General features: G+C 43.5%; 2 protein-coding genes across 5 annotated transcripts; both read right to left on the reverse strand.

Moving 5' to 3' along the window:
- Nucleotides 1-3,663: 3,663 nt before the first annotated feature.
- Nucleotides 3,664-15,510, reverse strand: LOC139573599 (synaptotagmin-11-like). The gene is made up of 4 exons (XM_071397229.1): nt 15,222-15,510; nt 9,297-10,210; nt 7,417-7,537; nt 3,664-7,299 (listed from the first exon to the last, which is right to left on the reverse strand). Exons 1-4 carry the CDS (start codon nt 15,253-15,255, stop codon nt 6,989-6,991), a joined length of 1,380 nt encoding a protein of 459 aa, XP_071253330.1. The 5' UTR covers nt 15,256-15,510; the 3' UTR covers nt 3,664-6,988.
- Nucleotides 15,511-15,680: 170 nt separating this feature from the next.
- LOC139573600 (mothers against decapentaplegic homolog 4-like) lies at nt 15,681-26,485 on the reverse strand. Of its 4 annotated transcripts, none has more exons than XM_071397234.1 (11): nt 26,139-26,485; nt 24,795-25,035; nt 20,526-20,700; nt 20,347-20,370; nt 19,642-19,818; nt 19,288-19,491; nt 19,085-19,186; nt 18,924-18,980; nt 18,593-18,776; nt 18,112-18,419; nt 15,681-18,009 (listed from the first exon to the last, which is right to left on the reverse strand). In XM_071397234.1, exons 2-11 carry the CDS (start codon nt 25,029-25,031, stop codon nt 17,789-17,791), a joined length of 1,689 nt encoding a protein of 562 aa, XP_071253335.1. In that variant the 5' UTR covers nt 25,032-25,035; nt 26,139-26,485; the 3' UTR covers nt 15,681-17,788. The 4 variants fall into 4 exon arrangements, with proteins under 4 accessions (XP_071253335.1, XP_071253334.1, XP_071253333.1 ...); XM_071397233.1 differs by having other exon boundaries at nt 19,642-19,827; XM_071397232.1 differs by having other exon boundaries at nt 20,299-20,370.
- Between the last annotated feature and the right edge of the window lie 2 nt (nt 26,486-26,487).

Raw genomic sequence — 26,487 nt, forward strand, 5'->3', positions numbered from 1 at the left:
ACGGGAGGCAGATGGTTTGAGTCTTTGATATTTATTATAACCAAAAGGGGTAGGCAAGAAAATGGTCGTGGAGAGACAAAAAGTCAAAACCAGTTCAGAGTCCAGGAGGTACAGTGTGGCAGGCAGGCTCGAGGTTAGGGCAGGCAGAATGGTCAGGCAGGTGGGTAAAGTCCAGAAAACATGCAAGGGTCAAAACCGGGAGGACTAGTAAAAGAGAATAGAAAAGGCAGGCGCACGGGAAAAACACGCTGGTCGACTTGGAACATACAAGACAAACTGGCACAGAGAGACAGGAAACAGAGGGATATATACACCAGGGATAACAAGCAACACCTGGAGCGGGTGGAGACAATAACAAGGACAGGTGAAACTGATCAGGGTGTGACAATGAACGTAGGCGGTTTCCACCTTCTGATAGTGTCTGAAGGGCACAACACTCAAAACAGGTGTTAACACACACAGAGGTCTCCTGAAAATGAGACCTTAAAGTTTATCATAAAACAATTTATTAACCCTTTAAAAAGGTATAAGGCCTTGGTTTAACCACTTCGGGGGGGCTCCGGCCCCCCCGCAGCTACTCGCCCAAGCGTCCCCAGCTTCTCCTTTACCCAAATCCAGATAGCAGATGTCCTGAAAGAGCTGCAAAACCTGGACCCATACAAATCAGCTGGGCATGACAATCTAGACCCTCTATTTCTGAAACTATCCGCCGCCATTGTCGCTACCCCTATTACCAGCCTGTTCAACCTGTCTTTCATATCGTCTGAGATCCCCAAGGATTGGAAAGCTGCCGCGGTCATCCCCCTCTTCAAAGGGGGAGACACCCTGGATCCAAACTGTTACAGACATCCATCCTGCCCTGCCTATCTAAGGTCTTCGAAAGCCAAGTTAATAAACAGATCACTGACCATCTCGAATCCCATCGTACCTTCTCCTCTGTGCAATCCGGTTTCCGAGCCGGTCACGGGTGCACCTCAGCCACGCTCAAGGTACTAAACGATATCATAACCGCCATTGATAAAAGACAGTACTGTGCAGCCGTCTTCATCGACCTGACCAAGGCTTTCGACTCTGTCAATGACCATATTCTTATCTACAAAATAGCTTCCAATACTCTACTCAGCAAACTAGATGCAGTTTATCATAGTGCCATCCGTTTTGTTACTAAAACACCTTATACCACCCACCACTGCAACCTGTATGCTCTAGTCGCCAGACCCACTGGCTCCAGGTCATCTATAAGTCCATGCTAGGTAAAGCTCCGCCTTATCTCAGTTCACTGGTCACGATATCAACACCCACCCGTAGCACGCGCTCCAGCAGGTATATCTCACTGATCATCCCAAAAGCCAACACCTCATTTGGCCGCCTGTCCTTCCAGTTCTCTGCTGCCTGTGACTGGAACGAATTGCAAAAATCGCTGAAGTTGGAGACTTTTATTTCCCTCACCAACTTTAAACATCTGCTATCTGAGCAGCTAACCGATCGCTGCAGCTGTACATAGTCCATCTGTAAACAACCCACCCAATTTGCCTACCTCATCCCCTTACTGTTTTTATTTATTTATTTTTCTGCTCTTTTGCACACCAGTATCTCTACTTGCTCATGATCATCTGATGATTTATCACTCCAGTGTTAATCTGCTAAATTGTATTTATTCACTCCCATGGCCTATTTATTGCCTACCTCATGCCTTTTGCACACAATGTATATAGACTCATTTTGTTTTTTTTCCTACTGTGTTATTGACTTGTTTATTGTTTACTCCATGTGTAACTCTGTGTTGTCTGTTCACACTGTTATGCTTTATCTTGGCCAGGTCGCAGTTGTAAATGAGAACTTGTTCTCAACTAGCCTACCTGGTTAAATAAAGGTGAAATAAAAAATAAAAAAGACGTGGTTTCATGATTCCCACCACAATTGCAACATGTCACATTTGATCACTTTTAAACCACAACATGATCTTTTCAACAACTTGGACATATTGCCTTCTCCCTTCTACAAATACTTCAAACATGTCCAAAAGCTTTACAGTGATCATTGGTCTTTAGATAAATGCTTTGACTCTGTAGTTTAAATACCCCAACTGCTCTTGAGTAGCGAGAGACTCCATATCAAAACACAAAAGAACACTTTTTCATAATTCACCACACAATTTATCCGACGTGCATCAATCACTCCAGGAATATTTTTTTATCTGTTCAACATCGACTTCCCTCGAGACGGCAGATATTACCCCCTTGAGGGAGGCCCTTTCCCGAAGAGACACACACGACACGTCAAACTTCTCAAATCGGGTGAGACGCAACACACATTCCTTCTGATCTTCAGAAGTACAAAAAATCAAAACAAGCCTGTCTCTCGTGATCCTCACAGACGTAACTTTACCCAGTACTCTCTCCACCAGTTTGGATATCTCAAATGGATTCTTCAAGATTGTTAATTCAATCAGCTGCTCCTCATTAACTTCAAGCACAATATGCGACATGAAAATATTGAACATATCATGACAAACAACACCCTCTTGTGGTTTAATATAGGCCTGTGACTGAAGCAGCACTAGTCATCTGTGTAATTTAAGAAGTTGTCACAGTTGTAAAATCCTTTTTCATATCCTAAAAAGGTCCATATAGCATGCACGATTGATTTTGTATTTCCACTCGTTCAATTCGCAAAGAAAGGAATCTGTGAAAATCTAACCCTAAACGTTGTTTCAACCAGTCAAATTACGTTCGTATGTAATTCCTCAGAGATCCTAGAACGTAACCAGACTTCACTATATCATTAGGTGTGTAGTATATCCTATAGGACACAAAATTTGGTCAGAGAGCGACGCCTTCATGGCACGCCGATGACGCGGGCGGTCTTCACTTGATCGACTCTAACTTTGTCAAATAAGCACCAATCGGGGCCAAACAAAGCTAGCTAGATAGCCAATGAGCTGGGCTTTACGAAAACCCGGTATCTATCGCAAAATGTACCTGCTAACCTTGTGCGACAGCATGCCTTTACCTTTTGGACAAAAATTATAAGAATATAAATTATGAAAACTGGTTGTTTTGCAAATGTTGAATTTATAATATGGCTATTAATACTGGAAAAGCTAAATCAAAGTCCAAGTATACAGATTTGACGATATTCTTGTAGAAAAATGTAATATGAATGCAAATGTCTCCTTCACGATTTGCCCAAATGTACCAGGGTGACTTCACACTTAATGTCATGTAGTTCGCTCATACTTCAAGTTATCCGTCTGAAACTTTGCATATGCACTGCTACCATATTGTGGACACCATCGGAATTACAAGCAGAGTGATGGCTGGAACTGGGACCTTTCTGTTGCATTTCAAAGATGGTGTATTTTTTTCTAACAGATCTATTGTGTTATATTCTCCTACATTCAATTCACATTTCCACAAAATTCAAAGTGTTTCCTTTCAAATGGTACCAAGAGTATGCATATCCTTTCTTCAGGGCCTGAGCTACAGGCAGTTAGATTTGGGTATGTCATTTTAGGCGAAAATTGAAAAAAAGGGAGCTATCCCTAATTAGATGTATTAATGTAGCTCAGTTATGAGGAGTGTGTGTACATGCTTACAAGCCTGTGTGCAAGCATGCCTCCATGCATGTATGTCAAGATTTAAAAAAAATAGCTGCAAACACTGGAGTATAACTTTTTATTTGCACGTTGAATGACTGTTAATGAAACCAACACACAAGTTAGCATCTGCGTAATATACTCAGCATATAGGAAAATGAACGTTTTAGACACCGTTCGCATTACTGGCAAGTATTTCTTTACATACTGTAGTTTAACTCCATGTTTATGGACAGAGGATACCTTGAAATAATAATTTGTACCAATCCACGATCAGTCAATATTACAGTTTGTTTTCATTACGTTTCATATTTTACTCCAAATTAGTTAACAAGGATATTTCAACAAAGGAAATAGCTACACTGAAGGTCAAAGTTGGGGAGACGAGGTGAAGTAAGCCCCATTTATACCTTGTTCTAACTTGCGTCTTTTGTCCTGATCTTGTCCCCATTCTGATTGTGCCCACATTTTTAGACAGGTGTTAACAATCAAAAGACACATTGTGATCTGATTGTGTCTGGACATCTTAAAAGTGTAGACAGATCTGGACAGAGAAACCATTTAAATCATCATTATTCCGGCCTCTAAAATCAGTGACAGGTGGCTGATTACATCAATATGTGTCTTACAGTAAATACATATATAAATATTATAGCTGTGAAATTATTTGCATAAAGGAAGGGACCAGGAACTCTGGTCACAATGCAGACACAGTGGACAGATAACAGACTAATTTTAATACCATGTGTAGACACACTTCTGGAAATATGGGCACAATCAGAATGTAGACAAGATCAGGACAAAGGACCCACGTTAGCACCAGGTATAAATGGGGATATAGACAGTCAAAATGGTGGGGGTTCTGATTGCAGGAGTTTACTGCCAAAAGCAAAACAAGGCAACACAAATTTCTGCCTTCCCCTTGCCTTGTCGACACAAACCTGCAGTCTTACTTAAGTATTTTCACCTTGGCTTCACTGAGATTACTGTCCTCCCAGATTTTCCCACAGTCAATTTTACAGACTGCACTGCAGTAAATGTTACGCATTGTGATGTAAAGCCATTGCTGCTAGGCTTACAGCTCCCCATGTCTCCACTGAGTAGACCTACAGCACAGGTGTCAAACTCATTCCACGGAGGGCTGAGTGTCTGCGGGTTTTCGCTCCTCCCTTGTACTTTATTGAATTATGACCATGAATTATGGTCACTAATTTTCGCTCCTCCCCACAAGTTGTTGTCTAGGGCTTCATTGAAAGGGAAAAACAAAAACCTGCAGACACTAGGCCCTCCATGGAATGAGTTTGACACCCCTTGCCTACAGGGTACAATGATGACAGAGCATAACAGTCATACAGCCAAATCCTCACAGGGTGTGATAGGTGTCATGATGGGTTCACTAATCTGTCAAATACTGTGACCTCTCTCATTATGAGGAATGAAGCATTAAAAATAATTTGAGATATTAGTGATCCAAATAAAAAGACAAAGAAAGAAGGTGCAAAGAAAGAGTTAGAGAGAGGAGACAGGGGAGAACGAAGGAGATTGAGGAAATAGGGGACAGCAAAGAGAGAGCTGGAAAGAAAGAGTGCGAAGGAGGGTGAAAGAGAGTGAGACAGTGAGAGAAAAAGAGGAGGAAGAGAGGATGGAGTGCTTAGTGACAGTGGAGGAGTGGGGATTTGCCCACATGTGTCTCGTCCTTCTGGTCAAAAGCCTAGCCAAGCCACAAGCTAGTAGTAGCCACCCCACTGCCATGTCCTGCTCTGAACCCCATCACCACTTACATTGTTCTAAACAGTGCACCTGGGCTCTGCAGTCTCCACACACACACACAGAGTATCACCAACAACATACAGGAGCTTCAACCTGTGAGGCTATTCACTATAGAAAATTGTTGCCTTCAAGATATAAAGTACCATTCTTTTATACAATATATTCTTGAAATTAGCCAAATGAAAGAGAACAAAAATACACGAAGGGCTCGATTCAATTCGTATCGCTCAAGATCATCGCTATTGAAATGTGAAGGCAATGTTCCAAGTTCGAGAAGACTGAATTCACGGTAAACGCTGCATATGTCAGCTCAATAGAAAATTACGTTTACATTTCAAGTGTGCTATAGTGCAGAACTGGTGATTCGGATTGAATCGAGCCCTAAAAGATGAGCATGTCAGCATAGGCCAAAATAGTGGAACATACTGTTGTATAAACCTTTTGGAAACCACACAGCAAAACATGACAACTCTTCATGTCAAAACCATTTTTCACAATAATATCAGTGACTTTCAAAGAACATCTTCTGGCACTACAAGCTCCTAACTAGCATGTATTATTACCTGGTTATTACAGTACTAAGACTAACCTGCTGCAGTGATATTTCAGTAATTCGCTTATACTGTGGTGAATGCTTTTTAAATGCCACAGTATGAGAAGTTGTCATATTTCTTGTGATCACATGTATCCATGTAATAATGTTGTGGTTGTTTATTACGTTCATATTTTCAGTCCGAATTAGTTCCAAAAATGGACTCAAAATAAATATTTTTGCAGTGAAATCACATGTGTCTTTACAACATAGCATTAATTGGTTTGAAACCTTGATGGTTTTAATTTTAGATACAGAGCTTGTAATCAAATATGGTAATGCCACTAAACGACAATAGTTAGGCCCCAAAACATTCTAGAATTTTTTCAACAAATATTTAATGGAAAGAAAATTCTAGCTGTCCTATTTGGTCCTACCTTTAGAGAAACTGCAACAGAGAGTCGGTTGCATGAGGTTTTCTCATTTTAATAGAGAGAGAAAAGAAATCTCACTATCAATACAAGCAATACTTCTGTTTCCTTAGTACATTTGATTTGATGATATTTCTGTTTAATTCAGACATGCGATGAATTGAAGTACAATAATGGCAAGGGGAGGATTTTGAAGTCTGACGACTAGTTTTTTTTAATAGGATTTGCATGTATCCTCCCGTCGCCAAAACTTCATACAACATGGCCAGACAATAGTTCATAACAGCCTTGAATGTGTGATCATGGTCATATTCTGGGAAACAAACAACTTTTTTTATTTTCATTACTCTTAACCTAATGCTGAGACTGAGTGTCTCTATAATTCTGTAGTGGTGTGGGTTATATATGTGTATGTGTATGTGTATCTGTATGCATGTTTGTTACTTTGATTCGATCCTGTAATTGAACCTTAACCACTGTAAAGTCCACTGTACAAGTCCCACCAGGAATGTTGTTCATTTTTTGTTGGTATTATTCACAAGAGAAAGTATGGCATGAGGAAAAGCCACTCTCTCGGCAAGAAGTCTCTCTCTTCGCCTCCTCCACCTCCCCCTATACACACAAGTAGAACTATAATGCATTAGGCGGTGGGAGGAGCTAATATTCACTGAGGTTGTGCCACTTTGAGATCTGCCGACGGGGGTTTTCACAAACCTCTCGCCAGTGGGTGGCACCAGAGGGACAGGGGCTGTGCAGGCCGAGGGGCAGACACCCCACCACCTCGTTCTTAGTGGTACGGTCAAAGTCGACCACCACAAACTCCACAGAGATCTCAGGGAGCAGCTCGGGGGGCACGTCGTAGATGAAGGACTCGTTGAAGACAGGGTTGAGCGTGCACCTCTTCACGTGCGTCTTTTTCTTGGCGATGCGCTTGCGTCCGTAGAACACATTGACCTTCACATATGGGTCTAAGGGAGAGAAGGAGATTTTGGAATATTGTCATATGTAAAGGGAACATCTACACAAGCTCCACCTTTTTTAATTGACCACAGGCACACACAGACAAACACAGTAGTTGAACTCACTTCCAGACAGGCCAGAGATGTCCATCTTGGGCAGGTGTTTGGCCTTCAGCACCACCACACTAAGGCGGTGGGAAACAGGCTGGTAGGACAAAGACACCAACAGCTCCCCACGGCTCTCGCACTGCAGAAAGAGACAGACACATAGAGGATTTAACTATTGACTCATTCAAAAGGAACAATCATCAAACCCACCTACTCAGCCTTTAAGATACAATGCAATAATCAAACAGCCATAATCGTATAGTCATAGATTAAAAGAGTAATGGGGCACCAATTGCCAAGACAATAAAACTCAGCAGTCTTTGGAATTATCTATTTGTCAACCTTGTTCTACATGCACAATTATAAACTGGGTGGTTCAAGCCCTGAATGCTGATTGGCTGTATGACAAAACATTTATTTTTAATGCTCTAATTGCATTGTTAACCCGTTTATAATAGCAATAAGGCACCTCTGGGGTTTGTGGTATATGGCCAATATACCACAGCTAAGGGCTGTATCCAGGCACTCCACATTGCATCTTGCTAAGAACAGCCCTTAGCCATGGTATATTGGCCATATACCACACCCACTCTGGCCTTATTGCTTAAATATACCATACATATCTGTGTGTGGAAACAGACTAGTGTGATTATTTTAGTGTTTCTGTGAGAAACATCACAATGTACACAGTATAGCGGTTTGTATAATCTAGGTGTTCTGCATAGTAAGAGCAAGGAAATGAAACAATGAATCAGATAAACTGTGAAAAAAATCTGTCATGTCTGGCCTTTACACTGTATATCCATATAAATGTAAATCAGATATTGGTACTGTATACATTAATACAGGTGACAGTAGGTAGACATGATGTATGATGCTACAGACCAGCACACACATGCACTTTCTCATATTCACTGACTTGCAATTGATTTCATATTATTCCCACCCATCACTAAAAGGGCATTTTCTAATCTAATGATTATAAAATGAGGATTTGCTGAGAAAAATCCCTAGGTGAGTGTCCTGGTGATTTGTATGTTTATGATGGATTATTGTTTTGAAGACATTGACATTGCTTTGATGAAGGTTGTTTGACCGAAAGCTTAGCCACAGAAATGTGCCCTGACGCCACTACAGTGAGCCAAAGTTCTCTTCTCATTCTAGTGTAGTTTTAATACACCTGCAACTTAGCATCCTAGTCAGGTATGAGGTTGATTCCCATGCATGGTGTATCGACTTCCCCCATGATACTGCAATAGGTTGCCCTCCACAATGAGTACTGAGGAACACTACCCGATCAGACATTTTACGATCAGACATTTTCTTCAATGAGGAAGTAATAACCCCTGCAATGCATCCATACAAAACATATCCAGCCCTTCTTATATTGAACAGCAGATGGGTTATACATAATGGCCACACAGTGAGGACTAGTGCCACAGGTACATGTGGGAACAAAAAACAAAACAAGTCCTTGGTGAGTCAGAGTTGGGTACACACTCACATGTGTGGCTGTGGTGATAAAGGGAGCCTGATGGATGGCTGGCTACATTGAGAGATTACATGGAGGCGTTGTTTCTGTCTCCTCAGTCTGGCTGCAGTTAAGACTTGAATGGGAACCGAATCAAGAGACACATTGACCTTCCTGTCAGACAATCCCCTCTGTGTACTGCACTGCGCTCAATTCCATGTGTGTGTGTGTGTGTGTGTGTGTGTGTGTGTGTGTGTGTGTGTGTGTGTGTGTGTGTGTGTGTGTGTGTGTGTGTGTGTGTGTGTGTGTGTGTGTGTGTGTGTGTGTGTATGTGTGAGCCAGCCCCTACCTCCAAGAATGATTGTAATGTCGGAATTGTCTGTTCATGCTTTGAAACGTGTGTAGGCTCCCCCCCCCTCCCCCTCACCTGCATGTTCCTCTTGCTGATTTGCTGGGTGATGTGCACCCGCCCCGTGCTGGGTTCCAACTCTGTCAGTGGGACCACCACCTCCCCTATGACATCATCGCGGGCAAAGCGGTCGAAGCTGAGCACCAGGAAGTGCAGCGTGAGCTCGGGCAGCGAGCTGTAGGCCACCCCGTAGAACGTGAACGTCTCGTCAAACACCGGCTCCAGCGTCTTCCTTAGGACCCTGGTCTTCACCCGGTGCTTCTTCTCTGGGAGTATGGTCATCTTCACGTAAGGGTCGGAGCTGTTCCCTTGTTCGTCTACTGCAGGCAGGCCATGGGCTCCAACGATGGTCACCACCAAGGCCTTCTTAGGGAAGTTGTAGTCTAAAGCCAGGCTGAGGGAGCCCAGGCTGGTTTCAGGCTCTGATTCTGGGTCGGAGGACGCGGGGGTGAAAGGTGAAACGGTCTTGCTGCTGTTCTCGCTACTGGTAGCTGAGCTATCCAGGCAGCAGTAGTCGGCCCTAACGGGCAGTGCCCGCTCCATCCTGGGCTGGCCAGCAGGGGGAACCAGGTGGCTCATCTGGAGATGGGTAGGCGCATCCAGGATGTTGTTCTCAGCATCCACCAGGACCATCCCGCGGCCGCCACCCCTCTCTCTGTCTCTCTCCCCCTGCCACCCAGCACGCCTGGCCACCCGTACTATCCTCTTGCTGCTGCTGAGGGACTCTGGATAGATACTGATGCCCTTCAGCATGTGGATGAACTTGTAGGGTGGGTCTTCAGCCGAGTCACAGTACTGATCGCCATGGAGCTTGTATCGGCCCGTCACCCGGAGGTGTCGACGCTGGCAGAAGGACCACAGGAGAACCAGGATCACCACGGCAACCACCAGAGCCGCCGCACCGATAAAACCGGCCAGCACCGGTGACATGTCTAAAAGAGAGGGGAACATAGAATGAGTTAACACCTTTGCACAGTCTAGACTGGGATGTGTTTGCAATGTCTGGTGTAGGAAATATTCATACTGGAGTCTCGAAATAAAGTAGATAGTCAAACTGTCAGTTGCATTTAGTTCAGCCAGGAACTGGAACTGACTCAGATTAAAGAAATTTAACTCTTTAAGCTGCACCAAGTGATGCAGTACTGAACATCAAATAGGATATCATGTAACTGCCCTTCAGTGGCTCATTATTGTCAGGTAGGCTAAATAATGTAAGTCGTGTGACCACACCACCCAGGGTGACTCCACTCCACTGTGACTCAACACTGTGACTGTGCCATACAGCAGTAGTGACTTCACAACAGCATCACAGAGCATGAGGCACGGTGTGAGCGGGAAAGACATGAGCAATATGGACGTCATTCAACCAGGTGTCACCAGGTTGCTTAAATGTCAGCCCCCCCCACACAACACACACACACACACACACACACACACACACACACACACACACACACACACACACACACACACACACACACACACACACACAGACACACAGCCTTGTACAACTAACCTTGTGGGTACACACAATTCAGTCCCATTCAAAATCCTATTTTCCCTAACCAGAACCCTTACCCTAACCTTAACCTTAACCCTAACCCTAAAACCTAACCTTATCCCTAACCCTAGCTCCTAACCCTAACACTAAAACTAACCCTAGCTCCTAACCCTAACCCTAAACCTAATTCTAACCCTAACACTAATTCTAACCATAACCCTAAACCCCCTAGAAATAGCATTTAACCTTGTGGGGACCAACAAAATGTCCCCAGTTGGTAAAACATGTTTCACTGTTCGTTTACTATAGTTAAACACGTCCACACCCACTCACACGCACGCACACACACACACACACACTGTCCACCTCTTTCTTAAAGTCATTAGTCATTTGCCTCCCTTAATTGATCCCAGTGACGGTGTGCTTTATCTAGCAAACAGACCGTGTTCCAGGGCTGGTCATTACATTATTAGCTCGCATCCGCTACAAGACCATGGTGCTTGCCTACGGAGCTGTGAGGGGAACGGCACCTCCGTACCTTCAGGCTCTGATCAGGCCCTACACCCAAACAAGGGCACTGCGTTCATCCACCTCTGGCCTGCTCGCCTCCCTACCTCTGAGGAAGTACAGTTCCCGCTCAGCCCAGTCAAAACTGTTCGCTGCTCTGGCACCCCAATGGTGGAACAAACTCCCTCACGACGCCAGGTCAGCGGAGTCAATCACCACCTTCCGGAGACACCTGAAACCCCACCTCTTTAAGGAATACCTAGGATAGGATAAAGTAATCCTTCTAACCCCCCCCCCCCCTTAAAAGAGTTAGATGCACTATTGTAAAGTGGTTGTTCCACTGGATATCATAAGGTGAATGCACCAATTTGTAAGTCGCTCTGGATAAGAGCGTCTGCTAAATGACTTAAATGTAATGTAAATGTAATTACACCAGACTAGGGCATGTATTGTCTGTGTCTGGGAGTTATAGCCCCATACCCTGTCTCTGTGTGTGTGTACGTGCGAGGGGTGGGGGTCTAAGTGTCTGTGCACATGCAGGTACGCATGCATCTATGTGTGACTGTGTGTGCGAGCCCCCACCCACTCATTTGTTGCTGGTGGTGAGTGAGAGACTGTGACTATGTGCTGCGCGCACATGGTAAGGCTGACTGTGCTGATCCCAGCTATAATGGGACTCAGTGGACAGAGCCTGCTGCAGCGGGGCGGGCGGGCCGGGAGAGGACCCTTTGTTTGGCCAAGCCCCTGAAAAGAGACGCATTGTTGCCTTTCTCGCCCCCCCCCCCCCCAGTAAACTTGTCAGTCTATACACTACATGTGCATGAGCATGAACATATGTTAAGCACGCAGGCAAACATGTATGCACACACACACGCGCACACACACACTATCTTTCCCCTCTTTACCTCAGCTTTCTAACTATATTTATATTACGTCTGTTTTTCTCTATCTCTCTCCAGTCTCCATTTTCATCTGTCTTTGTCTGTCTCTCCTCTCCCTCCTGTCTGTCTTTCAACAAAATACCTTGCCCTTCCTTCCTGTTGTTGTTCATTGGCATTCTGGGTAGGGATACCAGGAGGATGATGTCAGATTTTGGAAGGAGCTTAATGCCAGCTGAGCCCGTTGCCCTGGAAACATACCCCAGGGGGATGGCAGTAGTGAGCTCACAAATCTACCGCTTCAGTGGGTCCAGGCATTGTCCACAAAATGTGTTAAGTAAAAGTATAAATTGAGTGTGCTGATTAACAGAACCAAAAATACACCCTACATTTTTTTTTTTATTAAACACAATGCCAAACTCCTCAGTTCAGTTTTTTTCTGTGGGAAACTTTAAAGAGCTTTTTTTCTGTGGGTTCCATCTCTATGCCTTCTGCATAACCCATCTCAGATCCTTCATCAAGAAAAAGAGCTCAGGTTGATTTGCAAGGAATTATGCAATTATATCTAACCATAGATTACAGATCAGACCACACTACTGTATAGGTACTTTTCCATTCTAAATATGAACAACACACACATGCCGAGTTCAAGACAACCTTGAACTAATATGAGCACAGTACAATTTGTATAAATATGCACAGCTACTGTCAGTGGCATCATGCCTATAAGGGACACAAAGGCATGTGCCCCCTAAGATTTGTCTGTCAGTGGCATCATGCCTATAGGGGACACAAAGGCATGTGCCCCCTAAGATTTGTCATGTTTTAAAATTAATTTGATCATAATTATTTATAAAAATATCTGTCAGCGGTACTTTGCGCAGGGGGCACACTGACTAGACCAGGCAAAGTGTACCCCCCCTTACCTATTCTTCCCTAGTAAGTGGTTCCTTCCAAGGTGCACAGAGCAAAGAGATGCCTCGGCAGGACGCTAGATACTCTAGTGCGTGAGGTATCGTGAGTGGAGGAGGAGAGAGTGTAGAGTGACACACACAGCGTTTGATTTGATTTTAGCCATTTCCAGTGCTTGACCCTGCCACTTTGTTTGATAAACTGAGTAATGGGGCTGGGGAAATGTAACCACTGTTCATAGACAGAGCTATGCATGCAAAGATTGACAGACATTTTGATTGTTCTTTTCAAAACTCAAATGACAATAAATAGATACATAACTGACTAAAATTGCTTTAATTATTGGGTTATTATACTATATACCAGTGTGGCAGTTGTACTAAACTTCTAAGGCAAAAAGGTTCTTAAAGAATCAATGTGACAATTGAACAGGTAAAGAGATATGCTTAGATAATTTATTCAGAAACAAAATACAGTTTTGACTTTTGACATAGAATTAGTCATAATGATTATGGCTCTAGATTGCAGGAAAACGCTGTTTCAGGTGTTTGAAGAATGCAAAATTCTCCAACTTCTGACAAACTGCCTGTCTTTCTTCCTGCCTAGTACCAGTTGGTACAGCATAAACCCCATCATCCACCAGCCTGGGAAACAGTGCTGAGTGACCATGGAGCACTGAGAGACAATCTGTCTGCATTGGCAACATGTCTTATTGTATACTGCCTGTGAGCATAAGATTCAGTTGATTTGCAGAACTCAGATTGTGATGTGGACCAGATGTGTCTTAATCCTGATGAGTGACCCAGATTAGATCACTGGCTGTAATCTGGGTTTCTGGAGTCTGTTGGGCTGAATTGCAGATATCCAACTCCAGTACTCTCTTGTTTCTTTGCTGCCATGAAATGTTCTGCTGCATCCAGCAGGCTCAGGGCCAACATTATGTTTGCAATAACACATCTCTAACACACAAGCCTTGATTGCACAACTGTTAATCTTGAGCCTGTTTGAGACGAAAGGCCAACTGCTTGTTGTAATGAGGTTCTTCAAGCAGTTCAATGTCTAGATGCTCTTGAGGTTTAATCTTAAATCAACCAAGAAATGTGAGAGTGCATTTATTAAATGAATCAACTCCAATAGGTTACAGGCCCATTCCTGACACAGTGTTAATATGCGTTTGGTTTATATTTCCTTGGTTTTTAGGGTTCAGACCAATCCGTTTTGTTTCTGCACTTGAGTTGTCCTATTCTTCTGATGATATAATATCCATAACCCTCCCCATTCCCCATCACCTATTCATGTCACTTGCTGAGAGGGTCTGGCACTGTTTGGGTCACCAACACCCCCTGCCTTCAGAGCACTACACTTTTTATTATGGCAATGTGGCATTAAACTACTGTTCAGGGATCTTCATTTAAAGCTCGAGGTCTGATCAAATGAAAATATGTCCAAGCTCCTAGCTCCTAGTTCCGGGATGCGTGCTTTAACAAAAACAAAGGAACGGGGGCTGGCGATGCTTAAGCTGGAATAGACATCACGTCATCCTATCCACCCCATCGTACGCGCACATTGAAGACCACGGGGAGAAGTGACAATGTTGCGAATGGGCAGCAGTATTCAATATATTTTGATAGAATAGGACTACAATTATTATGTTGTGGACCAAATTATTCACTAATTGAAAACAAATACTTTCATAATAGCAAATACTGTAATAATAGGCTCCCACTGAGCACACACTGGTTGAATCAACGTTGTTTCCACGTCATTTCAATTAAATTAAGTTGAACCAACGTGGAATAGATGTTGAATTGATTGACTTCTGTGCCTAGTGATGCTACTATCTCTGTTGAATAGGCCTGTGTAATCAGTTTCGTTCAATTTCCAAATTACATTCGACGCTATTTACATTAACATAGGCCATGGTAATGAATAGATGTCAAATTTACATTTGGCAATCTTTGATGAAAGAAATAAACTTAATTATGCTATTTGGGTGTGTTCAATCTCATATGGCCTTATTTCTAAAACGACTGGGCATTATCTTAACATTTCACGCAATGTAAATATAAGACATCATATAACGTTAACATCTGACGACACAATAAACAAAATGCCAAATACATCAGAAAAAGGCCTGCTACTTACCATATGCAGGTCGTAATTCTGTAATCTCAGCCATTTTGAGAATTAACGCAGGATGCTTTACTGGCCGCCCAGATAAAAAGGGTAAATTAAAGAATATAAAGCTGGTTTGTCCCTATTTTATATCCATAGAGAATGAGTAACGATATTTCAACCAAATATTCCAGTAAATGAGCTCACAGGTTAATAAATAATGATTGTCTTGCTCTTTTCATATGGTCTATTCGCCAACCTCAACGATGCTATTATTTATCGGATGCGGAGGCTGCGTGGGGCTCGAGACTGGTACTCACCGACTCGCAGGAGGTTTTAGACCCGCCCCCGTGTGGCGTCAGAATGTCATTTTTTCAATTATGATACAGTGTATGTATGTATGTAAATGACCAATTACTGGTGGATGGGTAGCACACTTTCATTCAAATAGTTGCTTGGCAACATTACACAATAGAACTAAGGACCATACAGATTTTATAAAAACAGTTTAATTCTTAGTAAACTTTACAATAGCTATAACCTACATACATCATAATTTTACATTACAAAAACACTAAAACAACCACTATAAAGCTATGTTCAAGAAGAATGCAAAAATAGTCGATTTTGGTCAATTCTAACTCAATAATAAATCCTATTTATATCTACCAAAGAGACAGAATCAAGCTGACTACAGACAGCTGAAAGTATACTGTAAAAAACAATGACTGCTGCTAATATTATGATTTACAAGAAAAATACATAACAAATAATTTAATATTATAGCTATGTTCTCATCGTTGACCCTCACATGGTTAACATTAGGGGCTTAAAGAGAAGCAGAAACCCTCATGTGCGTTTTATAAGTGTCCCAAATTAGACATAAATAAACATATTAAACAATACATTTGTTTTACAAACTAGTATATTCTGGATATATCATTTGGTGAAGTAAACCAGTCACAGGCCCTACATCAACATGGAAGGACTGCAAATGCACGTAGTACCCAGAAAGTTCACTAGGTGTCCTACTGGACAAATGTAATACAGCCAATGAAGTCATACTGTACGACATGTACAGAATGAGGCTATTTGTGTTCTCACTTCACTAACACACAATCTTTAGTTGCAGTAAATACATCACTTTGGCTGACAAGAGATGCATTGAAACAGGAATTTCTTAAGAAAACAAACAAATGAAGGCCGTTTTTTTCTGTGGGGTTTGTAAATATTTTGTCAGTAGTTCAAAATGAAGGCACCAAATGAATTAATTAATGACCTTGTCTTTAATTAGGCCTAGCGGTACTTTAGTTAAAGGCATATCTTGGCATACATCAACACAAATACATGCTTTGGTTGAACAATGGCAGGACACAAAACGAAGATAGGCACATTCAGCAAAGGTTTTTTGGCCATAAAGTAGCAGTAAAAAATCGTTCTGACAACTTTGGTCTGTTTATCTGTATGAACAAAACGTTACAAATCCTGTGTAGAAACTTCCATCAATAAAATTCTTGTTTATGGTAGAGAAATTAACATTGAATTCTCTGGCAACAGCTTTGGTGGACATTCCTGCAGTTGTGACATTTGTATGCTCCCTCAAAACTTGAGACATCTGTGGCATTGTGTTGTGTGACAAAACTGCACATTTTAGAGTGTCCTTTCATTGTCCCCAGCACAAGGTGCACCTGTGTAATGATCATGCTGTTCAATCAGCTTCGTGATATGCCACACCTCTTAGGTGGTTGGATTATCTTGACAAAGGCTAAAATGCCCATTATCAGGAATGTAAACAAATGTGTACACAACATTTGAGAAAAATTTACTTTTTGTGCTTATGGAAAATTTCTGGGATCTTTTATTTCAGCTCATGAAACACGAGACCAACACTATACATGTTGCGTTTATATTTTTGTTCAGTATAAATATAACTGAGTCACATGATGCAGGTTGATGAAAAAGACTGATAAGAGAAAAGGTTGATGGAGATTGTGGTGACTATTATTTCAATTTCTCCCTGAAGAACAAACAGACCCTACTGAAGGCAGTTAAAGGACAGCTGCATTCTCCAGATGCAATATACCTGTCTGAGTCTGCTGCCCTATAATCAAGGCATCATTCTAACACTGCTTAAGTGAGAATCCACTGCAGCACATGTGCTATCATTCTGACTTTCTGAACAATTCCCAAAGTGTTTTATCCAGGCAGGTTACCAGGTCATTGGCGGTGCGAGGCCAGTTTCCATTGTTGTGACACAGTCCATCCCTTACAGTCTCTACCACTACTAGAAAACATTGATGCCTTTAGTGCAAGTTCCAGTCTCTGTGAAAAGATTGTCTGTTGAGCAAGTACATTTTGCAGTCTAAACTGCTTCAGGAAAATCAGGCGATTCAAACAGGAAAATATATAAAAGCATAAAAATACCTTTTCGATAGAAGGTCGATACAAGTTTCTATTAAAGCCTACAGTCTTTGTTTCAGGTGGTGGGGAAAAAGGTATCCAATCCAAAACGTACTGTAGTGTTCATGAAGGGCAGTTATCATCCAAACCAAGCAACTGAGACACCGCCACCTATCTCTCACACACACCCACACTGCTTAGTTGACATGTCCGTGTCCTCCTAGGTCAGCCAGAGGCATGGTGTGCAGCACCTCATCCAGCAGCTGCAGGGCGCGGTGCAGGTGGACCTCCACCCAGCAGGGGGTGTGCTTGATGCTCTGCCGGGGGTAGTCGGGCCCCCAGCCCTTCACAAAGCTGAGCCGCAGGATACACAGCCGCCGCAGGTCGTCCACACCTATCCCAGCTGCCGCCGACAGACCTGGGAGAATTGAGATTTACTGAGTGATTCAGAGAGAGAGAGAGAGAGAGAGAGAGAAAGAAAGAGAGAGCGAGAGTGAGAGAAAAGGACAGAAGCACTCACTGACTGCCGGGGCGATTCCCCCCACACTGCCAGGTCCTGGGATGTTGCCTGCCACTGCTGCAGCCTGTGCTGCTGCTGCAGCCTGGGCCGTGGCTGCCTGCTGCTGCATCTGCCTGTGGCACTGACGCAGGTCAAACACCTTCATGTAGGCCCCAGGGTAGATCTTGTGAACTGCGTCTCCCGGGGCTCGCCCTGCCTCCCGGTCCAGGTAGTAGCTCTGGACGAACACTGCATGGTCGCTAAGGCAACGCATCCACACATCCCCCTCACCACGACACTCTAACTGCACCCCCTTCCCAATGTGCAACCTGGGAAATGAAGATAGGAGTTCACACTTGTGAAGAGAAAATCACAGACACTGGGGATTGTATTTACTTCTATACAGGCGACAAAAACATATTTGCCCTGTGTATTCTGCAACCCAACAAAGTTCTCCAATAGCTAGCGGTTAGGTGGGTATATTAGGGGCAAGCTGATAGACCTGGCTCTCTCGCTGGCGTCGGTGCGGTGCACATTGCTGAGCTGGCCTAGGCAGAAGCGGTCGCCCCCCGAGGGGTCCACGTATCCGTCCACTGTCACCACGGGGCAGTTAGCCAGGACCTTGAACATCTCCCCAACCTGGATGTCCATCTCAAAGTAGGAGATGGAGCACCAGAACTCTGGACCTGGCAACACACAACATGAAATATAATATGAAACACTGCAAAATGGCTGCTATGTGTCCCTCATGTGGGTACTGTACATTGGTGGTGGATGGGGTGAGATGCCTAACATCATGTGTGTGTGTGAGTGGGTGTACGCTGTGTGTGTACCTGGATGGTTGGAGACTGGCTGAGGAAAGGCGGATGCGCTGTGATGTTGCTGAGACCCTTTTAAGAGAAATTAATTAGCAAATATGACAACGCTACCATATACCAATAGTAACAGTCCTGCATTTCTGACAGAAAGATTGATTGACAGGTGATTGACATACAGAAGTGGTTGGGGTGGTGTAGTGGTGGTTGCTGGTGGCCACGCCCATTCTGCTGGGGTCCTACAGGGGTATAGGAGGCCGTGCTGGTGCCAGTCCAGGTCGCTGGAAGATTGTGAAGGAAGAGAACAAACAGAGTTGAAACTGACACCATGGAATTGACACCATCTCTGTGACACTGCCAACCTGGTTCGTTAGTAACTCACTGTGATAAGAGCTCTGTGTCTGTGTGTGTTTGGAGCTGCTGCTGTAGTCACTCTGGCTGTGAGGGGTAGGGGGCTGGGGGGGTGGTCCGTGTGTGGGGGTGGTGGGGGGCGGCGTCTGGGGCATGCCCTGGCTCTGGGGAGAGGCGATCTGGAGCAGGCCCTCGCCGTGGCCCCCAGACATGGGCCCCATCATGGAGCTGCTCACTGGAGGAGGGAGATGGGGGAAGTGGAATAAAGGATGGAAATTATAAGGGATAGAGTTAGACATGAAAGCAAAAGAGTCTGGTTCTTCTCAGCTGAATTGCTTGTACGGTAGTACTTCTTATTACCAGGTTCAGTTTTAGTCGATCTCACCTGGCGGAGAGAGGGGCATGCTGAGGTAGAGGTTGACGGAGGATGGGGCGCGGGGTGGCTCGGGGGGCATCTGCAGAGGGGGGAGGGGCTGGTTGTAGCGCTCGGGCTGGGGGGGCATCCTGGAGGGGAGGTCCATCTCAAAACAGTCATGGATGTACTCCTCTTTGATCAGCCGACCTGGAGGACCTTGTAATGAAGGGAGGGGGAGAGAGAGAGACAGAGTGGGAGGGAGAGAGAGGGAGGGAGAGAAACAGAGAGAGAGAGAGACAGGCAGGCGGGCAGAAATCAGGCATGAGTCATATCATATTATTATATTTTCGATTCATAAATGGATACATTTTGAATAAATTCCGGAATTTACTGTAATTTAGATCAAATTGATGGATGGCATTTATTGTCCAAGTGGGAGTGATTTTTGCCCTGTCATGCAGCCTGTGACACCTTCTTGCAATTTGATTGAGGTGTCCTTCTTGTAGTGTAGACTAGCTCAGACAGGTATGAATCTGGCTGGTTTGGAAGCTCTGCATTCCAAATTTTTCGTCAGATTGCCAAGAGCACATCTACAGTATATCTGTATCAAAACAGTAGTATTGCCTGTGCACTTTGGGAAATGCGATAAAAACAGATTGGTTAGAATGACTCGCTATTGCTTATTACCATTTTGATGATGTTTGATGATGCTGAAAATAGTGTTTTCCTCCTCACCTGCATTTTGAATGCTGAGACCAACTTGAGGAGAGGGACAGAAAGGGAAACAAAGTTAGAAACAGCATGGTACTTCTGAAAAAGCCTGTGACCCAAAGAGCCTGTTAACAACTTCATATTCTCCTTCCCCATTTGTGCTTCTGTTTCATTAGAGGAAGTGAAATTGTGAACAGACGCACCGATGCCTGGCGATACCACTCGCTCGTAGTGGTAGGGGTTGACACACACGTTGTCATACTTCAGGTCAAAGGCGAACTGGCAGAACTTGACGTGCTTCAGTTCATTCTTGTGGAGGTCTGGCCAGCGCCAGAGCCTAGCATAGATCACATGGGGGAACCCTTTCCTTCCAGCTACCTGGAGGGACAAAGGAGAGAGAATGGAGAAGGCATGGAGGTATTCCTTTCCAACATCCATCCGGGGCTTTTAGGGTGATTATTTACAGTAGGATGGTGAGTCTCAGGAAGGGAATGGGGGACAGTATGGAGGCCATGATGGGGTTGGAATTTGAGCATGGAGGGAGTGGAACTGTGGGGAATCTAAGTGCAGGGAAAAGGGGAAAGAAACAGAGAAAAGATGGGAGAGGGAGGATGAGAAGGAGGAGAGCAAGAGGGAGCTGGTAGACAGGGAGTGGTCGAGGAAACGGGTCATGAATGGAAATGTACATCAATGTTAAACACACTCTCTCCAGGCACACACTCTGGGTGGGGAGGAATAGCCTTGGAGCCATTAAAACATCTCAGACAGAGCTGAATAGCACAAATAGTGACTATCTGAGTCATCAATGGTGGTTCAGGCTTATTCCCATGTTCTTGAGGAACCAATGTTACTCTGTCCTTGTATTGTGCTGCATGTACTCAAGTGTGTCAGAGTTGGTCTGAGTATTTGCTATTGAGGAAGAGTGTGAGTGTGACAAAAGAGAGAGCTGGTGTAGGGTTAACTCAACAAGCTGAGCTGGATAGGAATGACATTGTCTCACCTTTTCTGTGTGTGTGTGTGTGTGTGTGTGTGTGTGTGTGTGTGTGTGTGTGTGTGTGTGTGTGTGTGTGTGTGTGTGTGTGTGTGTGTGTGTGTCAGAGATCAGTATTTTGGGATCAACATACCCTTTCTGCACTAACAGCAAGAGAAAGCCAGAATGGATTCTGTACACTTTTACATTTTCTTTTTTATTATTCTTTCTTCCTGAAAACCAAAGTGACCTTCCTCAGACAAAGAGTCAGAGCTGGCAGAGTGCCAGCCCAATTACAGCCAACATACTGACAAACACACACACAGCCTACAGTCCTGAACAGAGAATAATGCAGTACATTCTCATATATAGTTCTCACACATCACATTAATACGTGTCACTAAAATCCGCATATCCACAGGCAATCTCAAATGTAGAAACTGTTGATGTAAGTCATAACTTACATTCAATAATAAACACTTTTCTCTCTCTCTCACACACACACACACAGAAAATACTGTGGTATGTCTGAGATTACAAATATACTTCCACAAACTTTAACACTGGAAAAACTCCAGACACAAACACACACGCACGTACGCACACACACACCAGAGACAGACAGGCTTAACTTAACCCTGCCCCTTTCCTGTGTCTCAGACAAAACAACCCGCGCTACCCCTCCAGTACTCCCTCCCTCTCTCTCTCTCCCTCACAAGAGCTGGGGGAGGGGAACTCCCTCTGTCTCCTTCTCTCTCATTCCCTTGCTCTCTCTGTAAGCAACTCGTGGGTTACACTTCTAAGTACAGTAATCCCTCGTTTATCGCGGGGGTTACGTTCCGAAAATGACCCGCGATAAGTGAAATCCGCGAAATAGAAAACTTTTTTTTTTTTACAATTAGCAACTATTACATGTATACAACTACAGTGACTCACGTGTAGGCCGTTTCGTCGACATTATGGGTTTAGGAGATGTTCGAAATTACAAGATAATTTGGCCAACTTAATGTAAATTTGCCAAGCTGTTTTATGTACGTACACATAACTGCACGAGACGACAAAATGATAGCACAATTCGTAGCATGTTTTGATACAAGAAGCGGGAGTGAGTTTTTAGCGAATCAGAATGCAGAGCACAATGCACCAAAAAAAAAAAAAAAATGCATTATGAAAATCCGCGAAATAGCGAATCCGCGATAAGTGAACCGCGAAGTGGCGAGGGATCACTGTATTCGATACTACCTTCATTCTCTAGAAGTTAGCCTATAGGGAGACCTAAATCCCTTTACTTTTTTCTCCTGTTTCTCCTCCCTGAAGTGTGTAAGTAACCCATGTGTTGAATGATTCACTTGTTGAGTTCGAATCTCATCACGGACAACTTAGCTAATTAGCAACTTTTCAACTACTTACTACTTTTTTGCTACTTTGCAACTACTTAGCATATTAGCTTACCATTCCCCTAACCCTAAACCTTTTAGCTAACTCTTCCCCTAAACTTAACCCTAACATTAACCCTAACCCCTAGCCAAGCTAACGTTAGGCCAGCTAGCTAACGTTAGCCACGTAGCTAGAATTCGAAACATATAAGTTAATCAAATTCATAACATATTGTACATTTTGCAAATTCGTAACATATAAGAATTGTAATTCGTAACATATCATACGGAATGGGTGATAGACATCCACAAATTAACACATACCATACGAAACGTTACATATTATACTAAATGGAGTGTCTCGGATTTACGTACAGAATAATATGAAATCCTCTGACACCAGGTTGCACACACATGGTATGGGCTTTAAAAAAAAGTACAACACCTGTACCAAGTCAGATTTAGAGTTGAAATGTATTCAGTTTTGATTTTGCGTCACAATATTACACTTCATACACATCATAGAAGACTGAAATATGACAAAACCGTTTGACATAGAAACACCGGATTTTTGCACAAACAAGCGTGTCTCTGTGAAATGTCAACGGAGCACTGAGCGTATAACAAGCTTTTTATTTTCAAAGCGTTTTACATTTAATTCATCTTGTGTCATGAGAACTTTGCGACCAGCAGAAACAACTTTGAAGACGACGACCTCAAAATGTAAAATCCTCAAAGGTTGTTACAAGAAACAAGCTAGCAACAAAACAAAACATTGTCAGAAAGTTGCTTTTAGTTGCCTGGCTTGCTAGATTTACATATTCTAAATACATTTTTTAACGAATAGGTTTTTTGGAGAAAAAAAATAAGAGCAGGTAACGTTGCTGCATGCAGACTGACGTTTTGTTTATACTTTTTCTTTATGACAAGGACAAGTTTGATGTCTGAGAACAACAATAGAATGTTCATGATTTTATGTGTTCCAAAACCAGTAAAATGATTAGGGACGTTTACTGAGGGGTTGGCAGGACTCATAAACATACACTATGTATATAAAAGTATGTGGACACCCCTTCAAATGAGTGTTTGGCTATTTCAGCCACACTGTTGCTTACAGGTGTATAAAATCCCACAGCCATAGACAAACATTGGCAGTAGAATGGCCTTACTGAAGAGCTCAGTGACTTTCAACATGGTCAGTTCGTCAAATGTCTTCCCAGCTAGAGCTGCTCCGGTCAACTATAAGTGCTGTTATTGTGAAGTGGAAACGTCTAGGAGCAACAGGGCTCAGTCGTTGCATAGTGCCAACTGTAAAGTTTGGTGGAGGAGGAATAATGGTCTGGCGCTGTTTTTCATGGTTCGGGCTAGGCCCCTTAGTTCCAGTGAAAGATAATCTTAATGCTACTGCATACAATGACATTCTAGACAGTTCTGTGCTTCCAACTTTGTAGCAACAGTTTGGGGAAGGCCCTTTCCTGTTTTAGCATGACAATGCCCCCGTGCACAAAGCAAGGTCCATACAGAAATTATTTGCAGAGATCGGTGTGGAAGAACTTCACTGGCCTGCACAGAGCCCTGACCATAAACCCCATCGAACACCTTTGGGATGAATTGGAACGCTGACTGCGAGCCAGGCCTAATCACCCAACATCAGTGCCTGATCTCACTATTGCTCTTGAGGCTGAATGGAAGCAAGTCCCCGTAGCAATGTTCCAGTGGGAAAGCCTTCCCAGAAGAGTAGAGGCTGTTATAGCAGCAAAGGGGGAACCAACTCCATTTTAATGTCCATGATTTTGGAATGAGATGTTCGACAAGCAGATGTACACCTACTTTTGGTCATGTAGTGTATTACCACAATCATGACTGTCTGAAATAAAAGTATAGGCTTTGTTGCTGGCAGTACCTGAAAGGTGTATTAGTCAGTCATCAAAAGCGACCAGCTATTGGTCACTAAGTTGACAGAGTCTTTGTGCCATACCACCAATAACAATTCATCAGTGAATCATTTATTAATGAGATCCACTGATTTCATAAACAGTCTCTCTATAGTCCCTCTACAGTCCCTCTATAATCAGTGATAACATACCGGCCTAGGCCTCATTCAACCCAACATAACAGTAGACTACCTGCAGGCGTCCATCAAGCGTCCTCTGGATGGTGACACACTTGCTGGGGTGAACGCCGTTGGTGGTGATGGCAGTGATGAGCGAGTCCAGCTCATCCTTCTTCTCCTTCAGCTTCTTTACCAGGCTCTCTATGGCACGCTTGGCAAAGCCCTCGTTCTCACCGCCCTGTCGGTGGCACATGAGGCTGTGCACGATGCTCAGGCAGGCATCGTTGCTGTTGGGGGGGTTCACTGACATCTCCCTGGGTTGAGGGGGGTTGGAGAGGAGGAGGTGAGAGACCACTATGATGAAGCAACCAAATGCAATTGATTTATTCATTGATTTGATTGTTGTTTGATCACTGACACAACACTGAAGTCTGGACCTGATATGGTACTTTAGGTCAAGGTTCAAGTCATAGGCTATCAGCAACCAAGGTCCCTATAACAATCCAATAACAACTTTACCAGTATTAACAACACACAATGTATGGGGCTTTTACAGAGCAGAAGATACAAAGCAGACCATGTAAACACAGAATTGAGTAGGCCAAAATTACTTTAACCTTAAAATAGTTATATACTACTTATCTGAAAATACATTACAATAACCTAAAGAAAATTGACATTCTTATGATGCATGTGAAGTGTAGGGCGGCAGGTAGCCTTGCAGTTAAGAGCTTTGGGCTAGTAACCAAACGGTCACTGGATTGAATCCACAAGCCGACCAGGTGAAAAATCTGTCGATGTGCCCTTGACCATGGCACTTAACCCTAATTGCTCTTGTAAGTGAGCGTCTGCTAAATTATGTAAATGTAGGTGACTAAGGGTGACCTATGTTGTTTACAAACATCCTTCCATGTGTGTCATACTAGTGATGAAGTTGAGCTTGTTTTGCTTTGCACAACTAGTCAGAAAAAACAATAATGCAGAAAATGTGTGATTTCCTAAAGTAGGGTATATTACAATCCACTTTGATAACAATAATACAACTGTAATAAACTATAATAAACATACATGCTCCACTCAAGAAATTGTAAGAGCATTTAGGAGGTCAAAAGTAATTTGTTTACATGTTTACAAAAGCATGTAGGCCTACTGGGGGACAAATATAATCACCTGTACAAGAAAAGCAACGTTATGTGTAGGCTACAGTGTACACAGTACTTTGACAGAGGATAGATAGACACATTGACTTGAGAGTAGTTGGATTGGGGGGGGGGGCTCTGTCTGGCTGTCTGTCTGTCTCACTATGTTGACCTAACTGTAGGCTATAGGTCTGTCAACAATCCATGTGACTCAGACTGGTTTGGTCAGCTAAAAAATCCCTATGGGAATAATCAATACCAAAATGTAGTTTACTTACAAATCAACAGGAGAACTGGACAAATAAGTAGAGGGAGATCTGAAGCAGTATTCCAAATGTATTTCCCCCTTTACCCCTCTCTCTGTGGAGCTGTCTGTCTCGACTGTTATCAGTCTATCGCCCTCTCTCGCTCCCTTCGTTCATCCTGCTGCTCCCTCGGCTCTTCTCCAGTTTGCTTGCAATTACAAAAGCGGAGAGAGAGTGAGTTGTCTAGGGCAAAAAGTCGAGCCAATCGCTGCGCCCGTTTCATTCCAGACGGTGGGGCTCTCCGCCAACTATGACGCTGCTCTCTTACAGCTCACAGCCAGCCACCGGGGGCTGATGTCTGTCTGGGTTGCTTGTTGATTGA

This window comes from Salvelinus alpinus, chromosome 4 (genome assembly GCF_045679555.1).
Source record: "Salvelinus alpinus chromosome 4, SLU_Salpinus.1, whole genome shotgun sequence".
NCBI classification, from domain to species: domain Eukaryota; kingdom Metazoa; phylum Chordata; class Actinopteri; order Salmoniformes; family Salmonidae; genus Salvelinus; species Salvelinus alpinus.